General features: G+C 44.0%; 1 protein-coding gene across 1 annotated transcript in view; it reads right to left on the bottom strand.

The window, feature by feature from the left end:
• Positions 1–2,037: 2,037 nt before the first annotated feature.
• The window catches only part of SYN2 (synapsin II), a 197,844-nt gene continuing 184,000 nt past the window's right edge, over positions 2,038–15,881 (bottom strand). Inside the window, exons 11-13 of the mRNA XM_037139320.2 lie at positions 10,026–10,086; positions 5,773–6,019; positions 2,038–2,955 (exon numbers count right to left, since the gene is read on the bottom strand). Of these exons, the coding sequence (XP_036995215.2) occupies positions 2,820–2,955; positions 5,773–6,019; positions 10,026–10,086 (444 nt within the window). The 3' untranslated portion in view covers positions 2,038–2,819. The remainder of the gene's footprint in view (positions 2,956–5,772; positions 6,020–10,025; positions 10,087–15,881) is intronic.

Raw genomic sequence — 15,881 nt, 5'->3', positions numbered from 1 at the left:
ACAGTGGTCACAACTGGCCTGTGGACCACAGGTTTCGAGATCTATAATAGACAGCCACCAACCTTTAGAGATCTCAGCTTCAGATCAATTTTTTATCATGGTATTCATCAAATATTTAATGATTGTTTTAAGTGGCAAATTTCCCAGTCTCTGGGGCCATCTTTATTATATATCAAGAGGGCTGTTTCTGAATGGATCTTACCCACTTCTGGCCTCACCCCCTTACTAAGGGTTGGGTAGAATCCATGTGTTCTTGAAATAGGATGCTGCGCGATCTATGGTAAATTCCTCCCCTTTTTGTCACCCCAGCAGTTCCAAGCTGACTCATTTTCTAAATAAGTGACTTGTGGTTTTTAGTCTGACATCAAATGTGGAAGAATGAGTAATTTTTAAAGAATCAGAACTATAAGTGATCACAATAAGATATACGGTGTGTGTTACTCATGGTGCTAGGATAAGGGGTCAACACTGGTAGCAAGCACTCTGATCTCCTCCCACCACTTCTTTCCCTGGAGTCAAGAGATAGATATAAGGTGAAGGAAATGAGTATAGGTATAAAAAAGTTTTGTGTGTATCTTATTTTGTTACCACATGATGTACAATTTAATAAAACTGCACCTTGCTTCCTCTGCTAGATTAAATAAAAATAATATAGCAAAGTAGTCAAAGCCACGGAATTTGGAACAAATTCCAACTCCACCACAAAGCAATTGGGTGACCTTGAGCAAGTCACTGAATCTTGATGTGCCTCCATTTTTTCATTTGTAAAATAATAGTACTATAATACGGGTTTGTTGTAAGGAATAAATGATTTGGTATATGTTAAGTGCTTAGAATTCTGCCTGGAATTTTAGGCACTATGGAAATGTTAATATTTCCTTGAATTCATCACAGTGTTTATACTTATATTAAATGTTCAATAAATGTTTAATGAAATACATGCATTCTGTTAAAACCTATTTAGAATCAGGGGGCTAGAAGTGACTACAATTGGTAGACTCTTGTTACTAATAGAAATAGAAGAAACTATAAAGATCAATTCCTTTTCCCTTGAGCATAGGTAGTATTCCTTACCCCTGCCCTCTTGTTTCATTTATGAGTAGTTGGTTCCCTAGTTTTGTGTGTTGTGGTTGGAGGTAAGCTGCCATTCCCTGAGGTGTCACTTAATGGGAGATTCTGCTTCCTGCTTTTTAAGTATAAGAAAAAAAAGATCTAGATCCTTGAACCCTGAAAACATGGGCTGTTAGAAAGGCAATGGAGAAATTCACTCTTTGACCTCTTAGCATCTACTATGAGAAGAGGTTAGCAAGATAGTGGCATTGTAAGGACAGCTAGCAAGAAAATGGCATTGGATGAGTGTTTTGTTGAGTTGGTAGAATGGGTGTTGTATAGAAAATTATTTACCATACAATGATATTATACTGATTTCTTTTTATCAGTGCAGATGTGACACTTATCCTCACAGCATTTGTGGTTTGGGAGAACATACTCTTTGAATACCAGAAACATGAAGAAGCCAGAGTGAAATCCCCCAGAGCCCACCGTCCATCACAGGCCTCTTCAGGATGCCTGGGGCTTGTGGGGTTTCATTTACCAGGGCAGGTCAGTCCAGCCTCATTGGTACCACCATGTGGGCTTCAGCTGAGGAGCTTGATGCCCCAGACAAGTAGGTCTAACTTGGCTGCTATGGGAGCAAGGGTGCTATGCTTATTAGAAAGTTGCCGTATTCAGTAAAATTGGTAGAAATGCTGAGTTACTGGAGGAAGTACAGCTGTCCTGGAGGAAACAGATTCACTAGGGAAGTATCAGGAAGTCCAGCATAAGCGGCATCTAAAGGACAGCCATACTTTCATCCACTGGGAAATACTTGTATACCCACAATCATACTCACACATAAACACATCCATACACATAATGACAAACAGCTTCACCCTCCTAGACTTTCCCCTTCCCTGCATTCACAAACACACACATGGCTAACATACATTCTCAGTCAAAATGGGAGCTTGGGGGAGACCTCATGGCTGAATCAAATGCTGGTTAATGCTGTTGCTTTTATTACACAAAGGTCTGAACATTTATTTTGAGATGAACACAGAACTTGGTATACTGCTGTTACAGTTTCATGCATTCTCTACAGTGCAGCTTCAGAGCTCAAGACCACTGCAGCACGCACGTAAGAGCCACACACCAGAGGAGGGAAAAGGGGAAAACTGCAGATCCATGTTCTCTTCAGTATCGGTAGACTAAAGGTACTTCACCATGACAGCAGTCGAGGAATCTCATGTGCTGGTCAAGGTGTGGTCTCAACAGCTGAACAGGTGTGACTGACAAGGGATCCAGGTGTGGATAAGTTCCTACTACTGAGAGTATTTTCGGGTAAGTATATACTCCTCAAATGGGTGCACTGACTGAAGCAGGGGCATGCTTAGCACTGCATCTGAACTAGGTTAAGCTACAAGGAGTCCTCAATGAGGAAAATCCAGGTTTCACAAGGAAGAATAAGACATGATGGCGCTGTTACAATAAGGCCACTAAACTCAGAGCAAACGACGACCTCAGAGGAAACTCTCATAAATAACTACAGGAAAGCAGCTCTATCCTCTCTTATTTCAGGAGCTCCTTGCTGGTTAGGCTGTTGCCCTGCGACCATCACATGGTCCTTTCTGAGCTGCACATCACTTAGCACAATGGAGCAAAGGAAGGGGCCACATAAGTCAAGGTCATGGGACATCACCACCAAACGTGGCTGACTGTTGTTGGCAAATGTCTCAGATGCCTTTCCCAGTTGGGCCGGGTGCCCATGTGTGTCTGGAGAGCTAATCTGAAAAGAGGCTGGCAAAGGACTTCCTCAAGCTCCTGATGGTCTCTGCTTTGGCTTCATCCTCATTGGCTGAAGACCGGAAGAAGGAGGATTCAGAGAAGCTGAAGGCATTTGTCAGGGACTGCGACTTGCTTGAAGATAAAAACCAGAGAGAATGTGAGAGGGCGGTGTTCCCAGCAAGGTAAGAAAGGACGATGACATGAGGATACACAACTGGAACCCCACTCCCACCCAAGGGAGACCATGCTGACAGAAAGCCAGCAGTGGCTGTGCTACCAGCACCCTAGGAAGCTCCTGTGTTATTTTCTTCACCTTCAGTGTGGCTAAAACAGAAAAGGATGGGGGCAGTGAGGGAGAGAGGAAAGAGAAAAAGGAAGAAGGGAAAAGAGAGAGAGAAGAAAAGGGAAAGAGAAAGAGGGGGGGTACTCAAAGGATTTTTTTTTTTAATTTAATGCTCAAGGGCCAGCAGGCTGTTTCAGAGGCCCCAGCTTGGTGAGTACTAATCTAGGACTCACACCCTTCCCCTCTGATGAAATGTAGCAACTAGGGGACTATGGATTTTTGCATCCTCTTTTCCATGAACTGTCAAGTAGTGGAGACACCATCAGAAGATCTGGGCCAAAGTCTTGATTCTGCCAGTCGTTTACTCTTGACCTTAGGCAAGCCATGTGCTTCTCTGGTATTTGGTTTCTTACTTGCATTAATGTAGAGGCTTAGTAAAATTATGTAGAGCTTTTTATATTCTGCTTTTTTCTATATTCTAAAAGAACCTTTTGGCTTGGCATGGACTCTAATGCTCAATTTACCTGTTATTAAAATGGACATAATCACCCTGTGCAGCCTTCCTCAGAGAAGCCCTAATATGAGGTTTGTGTGGCTCGGGTGTCCAGGAGCAAGAGACACAGATGGCCCTCCACATCTGTGGATTCAACCAACCGCAGATCAAACATATTTGAAAAAAATCCTAAAAACTTCTAAGAACCAAACTTGAATTTGCCATAAGCCGAGCACTATGCTGAAGCCATGTGAATGAAGATATGTAGGCACGCCCTACTGTAGCCTATATGCAAATATAGATTACATGCAAATACTATGCCATTTATATAAACAACTTGAATATCTGGGGAGTTGAGTATCTGCAGGGGGTCCTGAAACCAATTCCAGCCATGGATACTGAGGGACAACTCAGGCAGTGTTCTACTGAAAACAAACAAACAAATAAACAAACCTGTAACACACACATTTTAGGAACTGATTTATCCCTAGATATCAGTGATTCAAAGAGAAAAACTGTGAAGGCAAGAAGGTCGAGGGGAGGCTCAGCCCAGCACTACAGAAGAGGACATGAGGTCTGATATCTCCACTGGTCTGTCTTTTATCCCTCTAACCTGTCTCTTTCCTGCTGGTTTCTGGTTCCAGAACTCTTCTCCCAGAGTCTTAAAACTCCCATCCCTCCCCTAAATTCAGGGTGAAGCCCCAGAAATGTCATTCTACAGAAGTGTGAGCAGTTTTTCTCTTTTTGCAGTGACTGTGAACTGCCTTTTATTAGGGCTGGAGATGAGCCCCAACGAGCTGGCCTCTGGGAGGCGTGGACTCCTCTGCTCACACAGGCTGAGGGTACGGGGTACAAGCCTCCTTCACCAACAGCTGGCTGTACCCAACCACTTCAGCCCAGTGGCAGTGACAACCCCAAGATCTGCCCTCAAACTGGGGCCAAAGTCGGCTAATGAGAAGGTAGGAGAGATTAAAAAGTCAGCATGCAGAGAAAAACTGGGTTGAGGAGAGGTTACAGGGTATGTGAGATATGAAAATATGCCACTGGCCAGAGCTGGGGAGTTGGTGATACTCTCCTGTCACGAAGGATTGGAAGACCCAGAGAAAGTGTCATCTGGACCACCTGAGTCCTAATCCTGGCTATGCCACTAATTAGCAGAGGGGCTTTGCAAAAGAAAATTAATTGAATCTCTCTGAGCCATGTTTTCCCATCTATGCAACTGCTAGGCAACCTCTAAGTGGCTGATTTGAACTCCAAAATTCTAAGCTCCCTTCTCTCCCTCTCTAAAGATTTCCATCACTTTACTCTGAGAAGCACTGATGGATCTCTACCATTCCCCCAAGGCTACAGCTGTCTGTGCTGACAGTGAGGACGAAGAACTGTTTGGGGAAATCGAAGAGAGGCATCTCCAGTTCTGGGGGAGAGGGTGGGACCGACCACCATCCATATCCAGGTGCAGTTCCTCCCAAGCACAGCTGTACTGTTTCCCAGGGGTCTTCAGTCCTTCCTCTGAAGCAGAACAGTGTAATGGGGGCTTCTGGAGTTACTCTCAGGAAAGAGGCATAGAGCTCCTCAGGGTCTCTATCTGGGCCCTTTTCTGATGACTGCACCAGAAATTGACCTCCTTCAGACAAAGCTGAAGGTAAAAAGCTGAAATGGATTCAACTACTTCCCCTTTTCCTTCTGGGCAGCCCTGCTGATTGCACACCCTAAACCGTGAGTCAGAGGCAGCAAAGAGGATTTTAAAAAAATTTTATAGAGAGAGAGACACAGACACATACATACAGACAGAAAGAAACAAAGGGAATGGGGAAAAAAAAGAGTAGGAGATGGGATTAAAAAAAAAACACCCTAAGCTAATACAAGAATAGGAAAATGGGTAGTAACTGCCTTATTGCCACTCCCCAGGAAGAAAAGGGAGGGTCTGAGCTACTAGCTAGACCTTAGACTTTCACTTCCCTTTTTCCTATCCTCCCCAATCAACTCTAAACAGGCACCCAGCCACCCCCCCAAAAAAACCCCAAAACCAAAACCCAAAAAAACCCCACAAAAATATCTGTGGAGGAGGAGGAAGAGGCCAGATTGAAGGTGCTTTCTAGCACCCCTGGAGCCCCAAGCCTGCAAGGAAGGGCAGGAAGAGGGGAGGGCAAGGAGCTGCTGAGTTGTCTCTTACTTGAGCTGTGGGTGAGGCTGGGGCTTCTGTGGTGGAGCAGCCAGGGGTGGCTGGGCCTCTGCCAGGGAGCTGCTGCTGGAGGGTGCATCTCCGTGGGTGGTGGGGCCGCCCAGCAGCTGAGGAGCCGAGAAGGAGGAAGAAGAGGAGGAGGAAGAGGAGGAAGGTGGCACTGATGGTCCATGGGGGAGCCGACGTGGAGGCAGCACCTTGGCTGGGGGTTGCTTTCCTTGGGGTTGCCCAGGACCCCCTAGGTTCAGTACAAGAAAAACTTCATAATTTAACCATATCAAAGGGTTTCCTTGTTAGAATCTAGGTCTCAAAGGGTGTGGTTACTTAATTACTGAAAGGATTAGCTCTATTACAAGAAGCCACCTGAGACTCTGAAGGGCTCCAGAGCTAGTCCTTGGTTACCCTCATACATTGCTACCACTTGCTTCTCTTCAGAGACACAGCACCTCAGTCACAGCAGAAGTCGGGGAGGACAGGGAAGAAACCATGGGATGAGTGGCTTCAACCAGAGGTAAGCTCTCTATGGAAGACTTCCCAGACCAGAGAGACCTTACCCCTCTTCCCCAGAGGTTCCTTAGGTACATGCCAACTTGCCCCATACTACACTAGGAGGTCTCAAGTTCCACACAGCAGACACAGTACAGGGCAGTGGAAAGAGCAGTGGTCTGGGAATCAGAAAACCCAAGACATAATCTATCAGTGACTCCTTCAGCAAATTAACAAACTTCTCTTGGCCTCTGTGTTTCCAATCATAAAACTGTTAAAAAAAAAAAAAGGCTGGCCTAGTTTTGGTTTTCTTTCAAGATTGTAGTGTTTCAAAGATGATACTAGATGAGAACATTCTCCAAAACATTCTGTGCATTACGGTCATCGATGATCACTGACTTACATTGTTTTTATGAAATGGGCCTTCATCCTGCTCTGAGCCTCCATGTATCTGATTTCCACACCTCACCCTACCAGGGCTTCATTTTAGCATTAGCTCATGCCCATGACTATGACAAATCTTTTGTTTCTAGGCACTCTTTTGCCTCTTACTATCATCATCCTTAGGGGCTCCAGTACCTTTCAGGTAAATATGGTAAAATTCTCTAGAAATCCAAGCCCCATTTTTTCCTGGGGATGTTGTGGGTACCACCTGACAAAGAAGACTTCCCTCTGTCCCCTAAGAGGACCAGGATACCATTCTTCCAGCATGAGATAGAAAACCATCTGGTGGCCTGGAAAGAAAAAAGGCCACCCTTTCTCTGGGGATTGATAGGCAGTAAGTGTGGTACTGACAGCTCTGATTTTGCTGAAGTGGATTACTATACTCAGAAGTTAAAAGATGCCCCCATCAGCACAGATGGACTAGTGGAAATGATGCATAATTTCCCTGGAAGAAAATTTCTCAGTCTTAATCTCAGAGTCCACATCCATGGGCCTACTGGAAGGAGGGGGCTTACAGAAACTTAACAGAAGCTAAAAGTTGTGTAATAACTTAGTTTTCTAGAAAGACCAGAACACCTGTACCCTCTGCAGAGTCAGAATTCTGTCTATACACCAGGCACCCATGAATGTCAGCCTGTTTCCCGACAACATGGCATGAACTCCACTTTATCCTCAATGATCAATTAATACAAGAATTAATTACACATAAGTAAATAAATAAATGGAATTTTGCATGTTTAAGAAGTTCCAGGTTCAAATTAGGTAACTAGCAAAGATGACAGTATAGCAGATTATTTCATATTAACCAGTTTTGCCTCTTCCAAAGTTTGGTATCATTTGTATTAGCATTTTCTTGTAAAGTACTGCACATTGATAGCTTATCATCTCGTACCAGAAACCTGAGAGCTTTCCCACCTGTACAGATATGCTTGAAAAGCCAGAAAGTTTACAACTTAACACTGAAGACAGATATAACTTTTCCTTTATTGCACATTAAGCTGTACAAGAGAGTCACAAAAGAGAGGTACTTCAATCACACTTCCAGCATTGGCTGAGGTTCTCCCAGCTGGATCAGTACAAAAAAAGGAGACAACATCAGAAAAGAAATGGGTACAAAACACCTGAATGGCAATCCTATACTGTGATGTAGATGTTCCCCAGGCCAGAATTGTCCCTTAGCATGCTGCCTGAGGGCACATGACAGTCAGGTTAAGCTGTCTACTTGTGTTTGGCAGTTTCTTCCCATCCTGAGAGACATGATTGATACCACCCTAGAGCCTGACTGAATTCAAATGGCAACTTTGTATTTGTGGTTCACAAATGTCACATGAAAAAGCACCTGGATGTTCACACTGAGAACATGCAGAGAAGCAACACCACCATCAGCTCACCACTTGGACAAAAATATAAATAAATGTATTCCTCCATTCTGAGAAATGTTGCTTTATTCTTTTCTATCATTTGATCAGACTGGGAGGCATGTAAGGACCTGATTCTTATGCAACCCACCTGGAAGTGTGTAGATGCATGTATGTATCTATTTACAGCAAATTGACTACCATTATCACCTAAGAAGGGATCACAGACAAGAACACTCACACTTAGTGCATTTCCCTGTAGCCTCAGAATTTACCAGCAACCAAAGGAGAAACCAGGGCAATGCCCCTTGACACATAAATCATATTACATACTGTCAACACTAGTTATTCCTCAGACCTAATAATCCAGAATGGTGACATGTCAGTATAGAAGTGAGAGGGAATGTAAAAGTAGAGCCAGAAGCACTCCTTCTAAAAGCAAACTGCTGGCATGAACTTCCACAAACCGTGGTGCTAAAGGAGGCCACTTGGTGCCCATTCCCAGCCTGGCCAGGAGATGGCAAGATGAGGCACTGGACCCGAGGCCTGGTTTAATTAACTGCCTCATCGCTGCCGAGGAACTGTGTGTCGGAGGAAAGAGAACAAACTGGTGAGGGTTCTTCAAGAGCCACAGCTGTGCAGCCTTTGCCCCAAACACACACACGGTAATGTTTGACACAGTTCTTCCCAGGAAAGATAAAGCTCTTTATTCTTTGGACTCCGGAGGGCTCTCGTAACAGCTAAAAATTAAAGCAGGAGTCCACCTCAGAGTTCTGTAGGCAGTGTACTCACTCAAGTGAATTAGGACATTTAAAATTTGGTCTCATGTTACGATGCCTTGGGAGAGGCCAAGAGTAGAATGGCCGAGTCCTTCCCAGACTTTCAGTAGCTCCCTGCAGTCTATGTCCAAAATTGCTAAAGAATCATCTTTGTACATAGGTCAAGCTTTGGGGAATACAAAGCAGCCTCAGTTCTACAGAAGCACACACATGGCCAATTCAGAAACAGCAACAAAGAAGAAACAACTTAGGCGACTGAGATCAACACAGAAAATACAAGTTCACTTTGATATTGCACATCAGCGGCCCCATTTTTTTTGTCTAATCTCATAGCTAATTAGTTAATAATTAAAACAAAGGGTACACTGGGATGTAAAATACAAAACACATTCCTGGAAATAGCTTGTTCTTTACATTTCATGTCATCACTAAAAACACACAGGCACAGCCAGCCTACTCACATATATTGAAACTGCACCAAATTTTAGCAAATGGAGAAAAAGGTGAATGGCTTCAGATTCAATGGATGAAGCTATGAAAATTAGACCTTGAAAATCTCTTATACTTCTATCTAGTTATTCTGTCATGCAGAAAGAAAGCAAAAAGCACAGTTCATTGAAGATCCCAAGCACATTCATGGAGATTAAGCAGAGGTTCGGGGGTGGTTTACTCTAATTCTGTGTGGGGGTGGGGGGATAAGGAGAGAAGCTGGGTTTTATTTTTGTGATCGTTGTTTCTCCCCTGTCCACCCCCTGGTCCTATTTCACCCCACCTTTTATGTAATACTTTAAAAAATACTATCAAACCACCCAGAAGATAGAGTCACACTGCACTTGGGAGAGGCACAATTCTTTTGTACACTGTTGACAAACAGCCCTGGAATCACAAGTTATACAGAGAAACGTAAGTGAGCATTACAAGCACAAACAGGAACAGGTAAACAACCAGACAGAGGAGCTGACACTGCATAGGAAAAACACAGTCCAATCAGCACTGAAAGAACGCAGAAACGGCACCAATGGGAGGGTCTGTTACTCCCCTCCCCGCTTTCCTTGCTTATTTGTTTTTGGCTTAAATTTTCTGCTTTGAAAAATTAACTATCAATCACTTTAAGAAGCTTGGACTTGCTTTGGCCCTACTGCAATGCCATTACAGTCGAGAATATACTGTAAACAACCTTGGGGGGCTGGTCGCTGAGGTGGGGTCTTGCTCGAGTCCGGATCCTTAAGTGTTCCACTCTGCAAGACAAAAATGCAAGAGATAAAAACAAAACTCCAAGCAGATTCTAAAGAGAAGCCCTGTGGCTCTGTAGTAGGGCTGCAATGGGATCCAGTGGCATCTGGCTTAGAGGTTGCTGCTGTTTCAGAAATGCCTCAAAATTTTTTTCAGCCTCTGGGCTGTGGCTGGGACACAGGTATAGGTAACCTGGGTCTTAGAACCAATCTAATACACAGTGTCTGAGACCTCTTCAACCCCCATTTTCACTTCACTCCCTTTCAGACTTATAAGAAGCTTTGGGTCTTCCAACAGCATCTGGTTTCTTCTATGTGAACTGCCTGATATCCAGCTCCCCCTCATATTCACTGGCCCGGTTTCCTGAAGAAAAGGGAAGGCTCAACACTAAACTCTAAAGAGCAGGCTGGGCTTTTAGTGACTCCAGGGACTAGAGTGGAGGGGAGGCTGGAAGAGGGGTGGGAAGGGCCCAGCATCAGGTGACTAGCATGGACTTGGCTCACTTCTTGTGTGGAGTTAACTGCTGGGTGGAATCAGCTCTGGAGCTGACTCAGGGATCAGAGCCACTCTTTGGGCTGGCTAGAACTCCCACAGGGAGGGACTTGAAGGAAGGGACAGTTGTTTGTTTCCCAGAACCCTTCTTACCCAGAGGGAAGGAATACGATGTTAATGTTTGTAAAAGTACTCAAGGCCAAGCTGTTTTCCCTCTCAAACAGCATCATTACATTTTACCCAACAGCATGGCTCCACTCCCATGCTTCCTCTCCTCCCAGCTGTGATTCTGATTATGCCCTGACAGGATCAAAGATGCATGTGACTTTAGTTTGTCTAACACTTGTATTAAAGGCAGTGAGCAACTGGAGCTTGAATTCAGCACAGGGAAATGCTCTATAAAGCCTAAGAGCTGCCAAGTGTGCCGATGGTGATATCAAAGAGGGAGCTTTTGAGGCAAGGCTGTGAAATGGGCTGAGAATATGTCTTCAGCACTTTCCCTCTTCCTCTTTCAGTGCTCCTCACCCCTTGTGACATGCCCCACCCCCAGACCTACTGCCACATTGAAACTGTTTCTCCTCCTGTTCCCCATTTCCCATGGAGCTCTGATTCTGGCCATTCATCTTCTGTCCTGCCTATTGAGGCCCATTTTCAGCTCTACTACCAAGAGAGCATAAGTGTTGCCCTTTCTAGTACCATGGTCTTTTTATAACAGCATTGCCTAAAACTGTTCTATGAAGAGGATTTCTGATAGGAGTCAGGGAACCTTCGAAATGTCCTTAATGCCACCACATCAGAGGCCACGCATTATATCTACAGCCCCAATCTCTCACACATCACAGCAGAACACCAACACTTCTTTCTCTTTCTTCTGAGCACTTTCATGGGATCCACAAGGCTTGGGCTGAGTGAGTCCTGGCACTGAAATAAATATCCATACCGAAGAGGGCAACTAGAGAACCACTCCATCCAGTCAGCCATTAAGACCCACCACTGTTTTCCCCCTGGCATCTAAGGTTCACCATCTCTTCTTGACCAACCCTGATCAGGCCTATATCATTTCTTTAGCTTAGAATACTAGAATAGTCTTCTCATTCTTCAGTTTCTTGTCTCTCAAATATATCCTCTTGATGGCTACTTATTATCCTTCTAAACTCCTTTCCTAAATTTGTCAATTTAACACCCTAAATAATAGCTAACACTATATATGTGCTTGGTAACATGGTAGACACTTCTGTGCTGTATTTATCTTAAACGTCACCACAGCCCTATCAGGTGGATACTATTATCAAATTTTTAAATTTCAGATAAGGAAACTGAGGCATATTTAAGTCAGGTAATTTGTAGAGGGTCATACAGTGGTGGCTAATGTAACCAGAAAGTGAGCCCTGACAGTCTAATGCTCACCTTTTCTTCTCATTGCTTACAGAATCACATCCACATTGTTCAGGCTGACATCAGGAACTTATTTCACCATGCTTGGAATTGATCCTTGTGGCCTTCTCTCTCCCTCATGTCCTAAATATATCTGCTCCTACCAGGCCTGACACCTAACCGTTCATTCTCTAGTCTAGGTCATTTCATAGTTTATGGTGAATATCCTCCACAAATACATTTTCTCCTTTTCTACCAGTCCAATCCAACACACCCTTAGGTCTATGTGAAGTTCTACACCATACATGAAATCCCCCTTTCTGACTGCCCCTTTCGATTGTCATCTTCTCTCTGAAATCCAGCAATAGCACTAAGGAGACTCATACTACTGAGGAGGGCATTTGCAGTGCTGTCTTGTTATCCTAAAGACTGGGATGATGCTCCTAAGAAGAATGTCAGATCCTTGAGGGCATGGACTATGTGTCTTCATCTTCTCATGAATTCCTATCAAATCCAGAGCCTACTGTTTTCCAAAGAAAAATTTGGATATTTGGCTTGATATGGGAGTTATTTATTAAAATGTTAAAGTAGAATTGGAAATATTTTGGAATATTCCAGACCATCCTCACTTTACCAACACTGTCAGGCACGGGGATGAGCATGTAAGAGGTCTTTAGTAAACGCTTGTTAAATACATGAACATGCAACAACAACTGTGATGAAAATCCTAAATGGAGCAGCATGTAAGTCTTTTAAGAGAAAAATGTTGTTAAATCCTGTATGTTAAACCATATTTTATTTGGTATCAACTCTAGTGAGCAGCTCTGAAAATTCCCAGGTTAAGGAATTAAACTTGAGTCCTGCTGCAGGTACCCATATCAGGCACAGAAGGAAGGTAAAGTCCAAATAACCCTCAAAGAGGCTGTTATTGCTTCCATCAAGACTGTCTAACCCAGCCAAGTCTGGGACACTTCACGCGCAGCAGTTCTTTCCCATTTGTGATCTTTATTTTAACCTGGCTGCCAACTGGATGAGAAGTCAGGGGCCAAGATAGAGTGTTTAAAAATGAGAGCACAGGAGACCAGGTTGCCTTTTTTACCTGGGTTCCTGACATGCTTTAATAAGACTGGATATTAACCCCACCCCCAACACAAACACACACACACACACACACACACACACACACACACACACACACAGCAGTCTAGGTCTACTTTAAGACTGGGTAGCAGATTGATTGAGGAATTAGGTTTTTGGGTTAGGTAGACTGTGGGTAAAATCTAAACCTGTCACTTACTAGCTTTGTGACCTTGGGCAAGTTATTTTGCTCCTCTGCACTTGCCTTTCTTCAAAAGGTTTTTTGAGATATAAAGTGAGACTGATTCTCTATCTATCTAGACATCTATAATTACCTGGTCCCAGTAGGTGCTAAATAAAATATTTACACCAGACGCTGGGATGGTAATACTGACGAGGCCTCTTCCTTGGAAGCTCCATTGTTTCCTAGGTCTCACTCCCATAATGGAATAAACCCTGCAATGTGCTCCCATTCCTGGGCATCAAAGAACTTTACTCTGTTGTAATGTTGTAGACTCCACTAGGTAACTTGACAAGCCATTGCCCGAGAGGGATATTCAGATGAAGGACAGCAAAATTCACATATGTTGTGGAACCACTAGACTGGCTCTTGCCAGTCCCCTCCCCTGGGGCTTTGCTCTGTGCCAGATGGCTGCCAATGAATCACCTTGTACATTGGTCAAAAACATTTTAAGATGTTCTCTTCCCAAAGAATTGTTATTTTCAGAGACAGTTATGAGAAATCATAGAGTACAGGGCAGAACCAAAGCCAAAGGATAGTAGTTCCAGAAGGGTAGACTTTCACTTATCAGGAGAACTTTCTATAGTAAAAATAGTGCAACTGTCTTGGGAAATGGGCATACTCATGTAGAAGCTAGAGAATTACTTGACAAAGATACTGCAGAGAATATTTTTTCATTATGGGACAGAGTAGAGGAACACCACAGTTCCTTCTAACCCTGAGAATCTATGATTCCAGGAAACCCTTTAAAATCCCTTATGTAAATCTCCAATGAGAGAAGTTCAGACACTTACAGGATGAACTGACCATGGTAGGAATAATACTGTGAAGCCTGGCCTCAGCTCTTCTCAGCCACAGAAGTATACAAATATGATACTCAAGAATGAATTGAGCCTCAAAGTTCCCTTCTAAAAGCTTAAAGGGAAGCCCCCAGAGGTAGTCCTTTGGGCTGGAGCCTGGGAATATGCCTTGGCTACCCTTGTCTGGCGCCTAGGGAGCTTCTCCTTTCCTCGGCTCCACAGAGGTTATTGACTGAAGACTTCCCAGGGGCAATAGGAGGTGAAAGGAGAGTCCCCTAGGGCTATCGCTTGCCAGGCTAAGACACTAGAGGCTCCACCCACAAGCCATCCATCTGCTGGGGCTGAGGGCCTAATTCCCTGTGGGATCTGGCTACCATGAGATCTGTCTCCAGTAACCAAGAGCTGTGTGGGATGCCAAATTCCACAGCAGTCTGGCCACTCTGGCGTCACTGCCAAAGTCTGGCCTATAGCCAGCCCATAGCAGAAACTCATGGCCAGACTGAGCTGCGGTTTCCCTCAGGAAGTTGGGCTGACTTAAACAGGTGAGAATGTGAAGTCCAACACACGTGCCCAGCTGCACACAAAACAGAAGGGGCAATAAAGGGCCTTATAGTATCATAAAGAAAAAACCCCAATAACCCTGGGCTCAGTGGGTATCAGTTTGTAATGCTGCTGCCAGAGACCTGATGCAACTGGAGGTGGATCAGTGTCTCAAAAAAGGAGAGATCACAGGTTCACGGCTCTTTTGGTTGATAAGACTCAAAAAAGAGCACTGCAACCAGTTCTGGGTACCTCTTTTAAGGGGGTTTGGGTAGAATAAAATAGATACATGGAGCAGATAGGATGGTGAGAAATGTGAAATGACATCTGTCCTGATATGACTTTGGTGTTACTTAATCTCTGAGTCTCAGTTTCCCAAATAGGCTGATGAGAAAAATTCAATGAGGTAAGTATGAATGCACTTAGGATTGACTTAGACATATGTACAAGGTCTAAATAAGATCAAAGGTTGGCTTGGGTAGTAGTGAGCCTTCTGGTATTAAGAGGTATTTAAGCAGGGCCTGGACAATCTCTGGTCGGAGATGCTATGTAATTGCAGGCAGATGACTTCTATAGGCTCTTCTGGCTCTGGGCTTCCATTAATTCTTTCATGAATTTTTTAGTTCTTTAGGTGTCTGAGAAATGAGACAGGCCCTTAATAGCTGCAGAGTCTTGGGCGCAGAAAGATCTCAGGTCTGCTGGTAGCTGAGCAGGCACGGGCTTTGAGGTGCTTGGCAAGGAGAATGTGCTGCTGCACTCCATCAAAAGGTGAATGAGCTGGTATCCTACTAAGCTGAATCTACGGGGCTTTAGTGATGAGAGAAGCCAGGAAGAAGACATGAGAAAGCTGGTGAAACTCAGAGATGCCTCCAGGTTGGCAGATTTGGCACTTTATTGTCAGGAGGAGAGCCAGGTTTTTTCTTACACAGGGTTAAAAGGCCCAGCTCTAGCCATTCTTACCATCCCCTGTACTCTGTTAGAAGCATCAAAAGGGCACAGTATTGTAGAGCTGGAAACCGGAAGATCCAGCATTCCTGCTAGTAAGCTGTATGCTGTATGATCTTGGACAAAAATCATTTGCATTACCTTCGCTGATCAGTAAAACAGAGATAGAAATACCAGCCTGAAGCATCTCACCTATGGTGACTGGCTCAAAATAATGGCTGTGCTTTGTAAACTGTAAAGTACTAGGCAAAGTAATTATATAAGTGAGCATCATCACTATTATTTAAATAATAATATTAATCCAAAGGAATGAATCTCTAGTGGTAGGATT

The sequence above is a fragment of the Artibeus jamaicensis genome, unplaced genomic scaffold (assembly GCF_021234435.1).
Source record: "Artibeus jamaicensis isolate MK-2021 breed Jamaican fruit bat unplaced genomic scaffold, CSHL_Jam_final contig_519, whole genome shotgun sequence".
In the NCBI taxonomy this organism is placed as follows: domain Eukaryota; kingdom Metazoa; phylum Chordata; class Mammalia; order Chiroptera; family Phyllostomidae; genus Artibeus; species Artibeus jamaicensis.
This window is presented reverse-complemented; position numbering and strand designations above follow the sequence as displayed.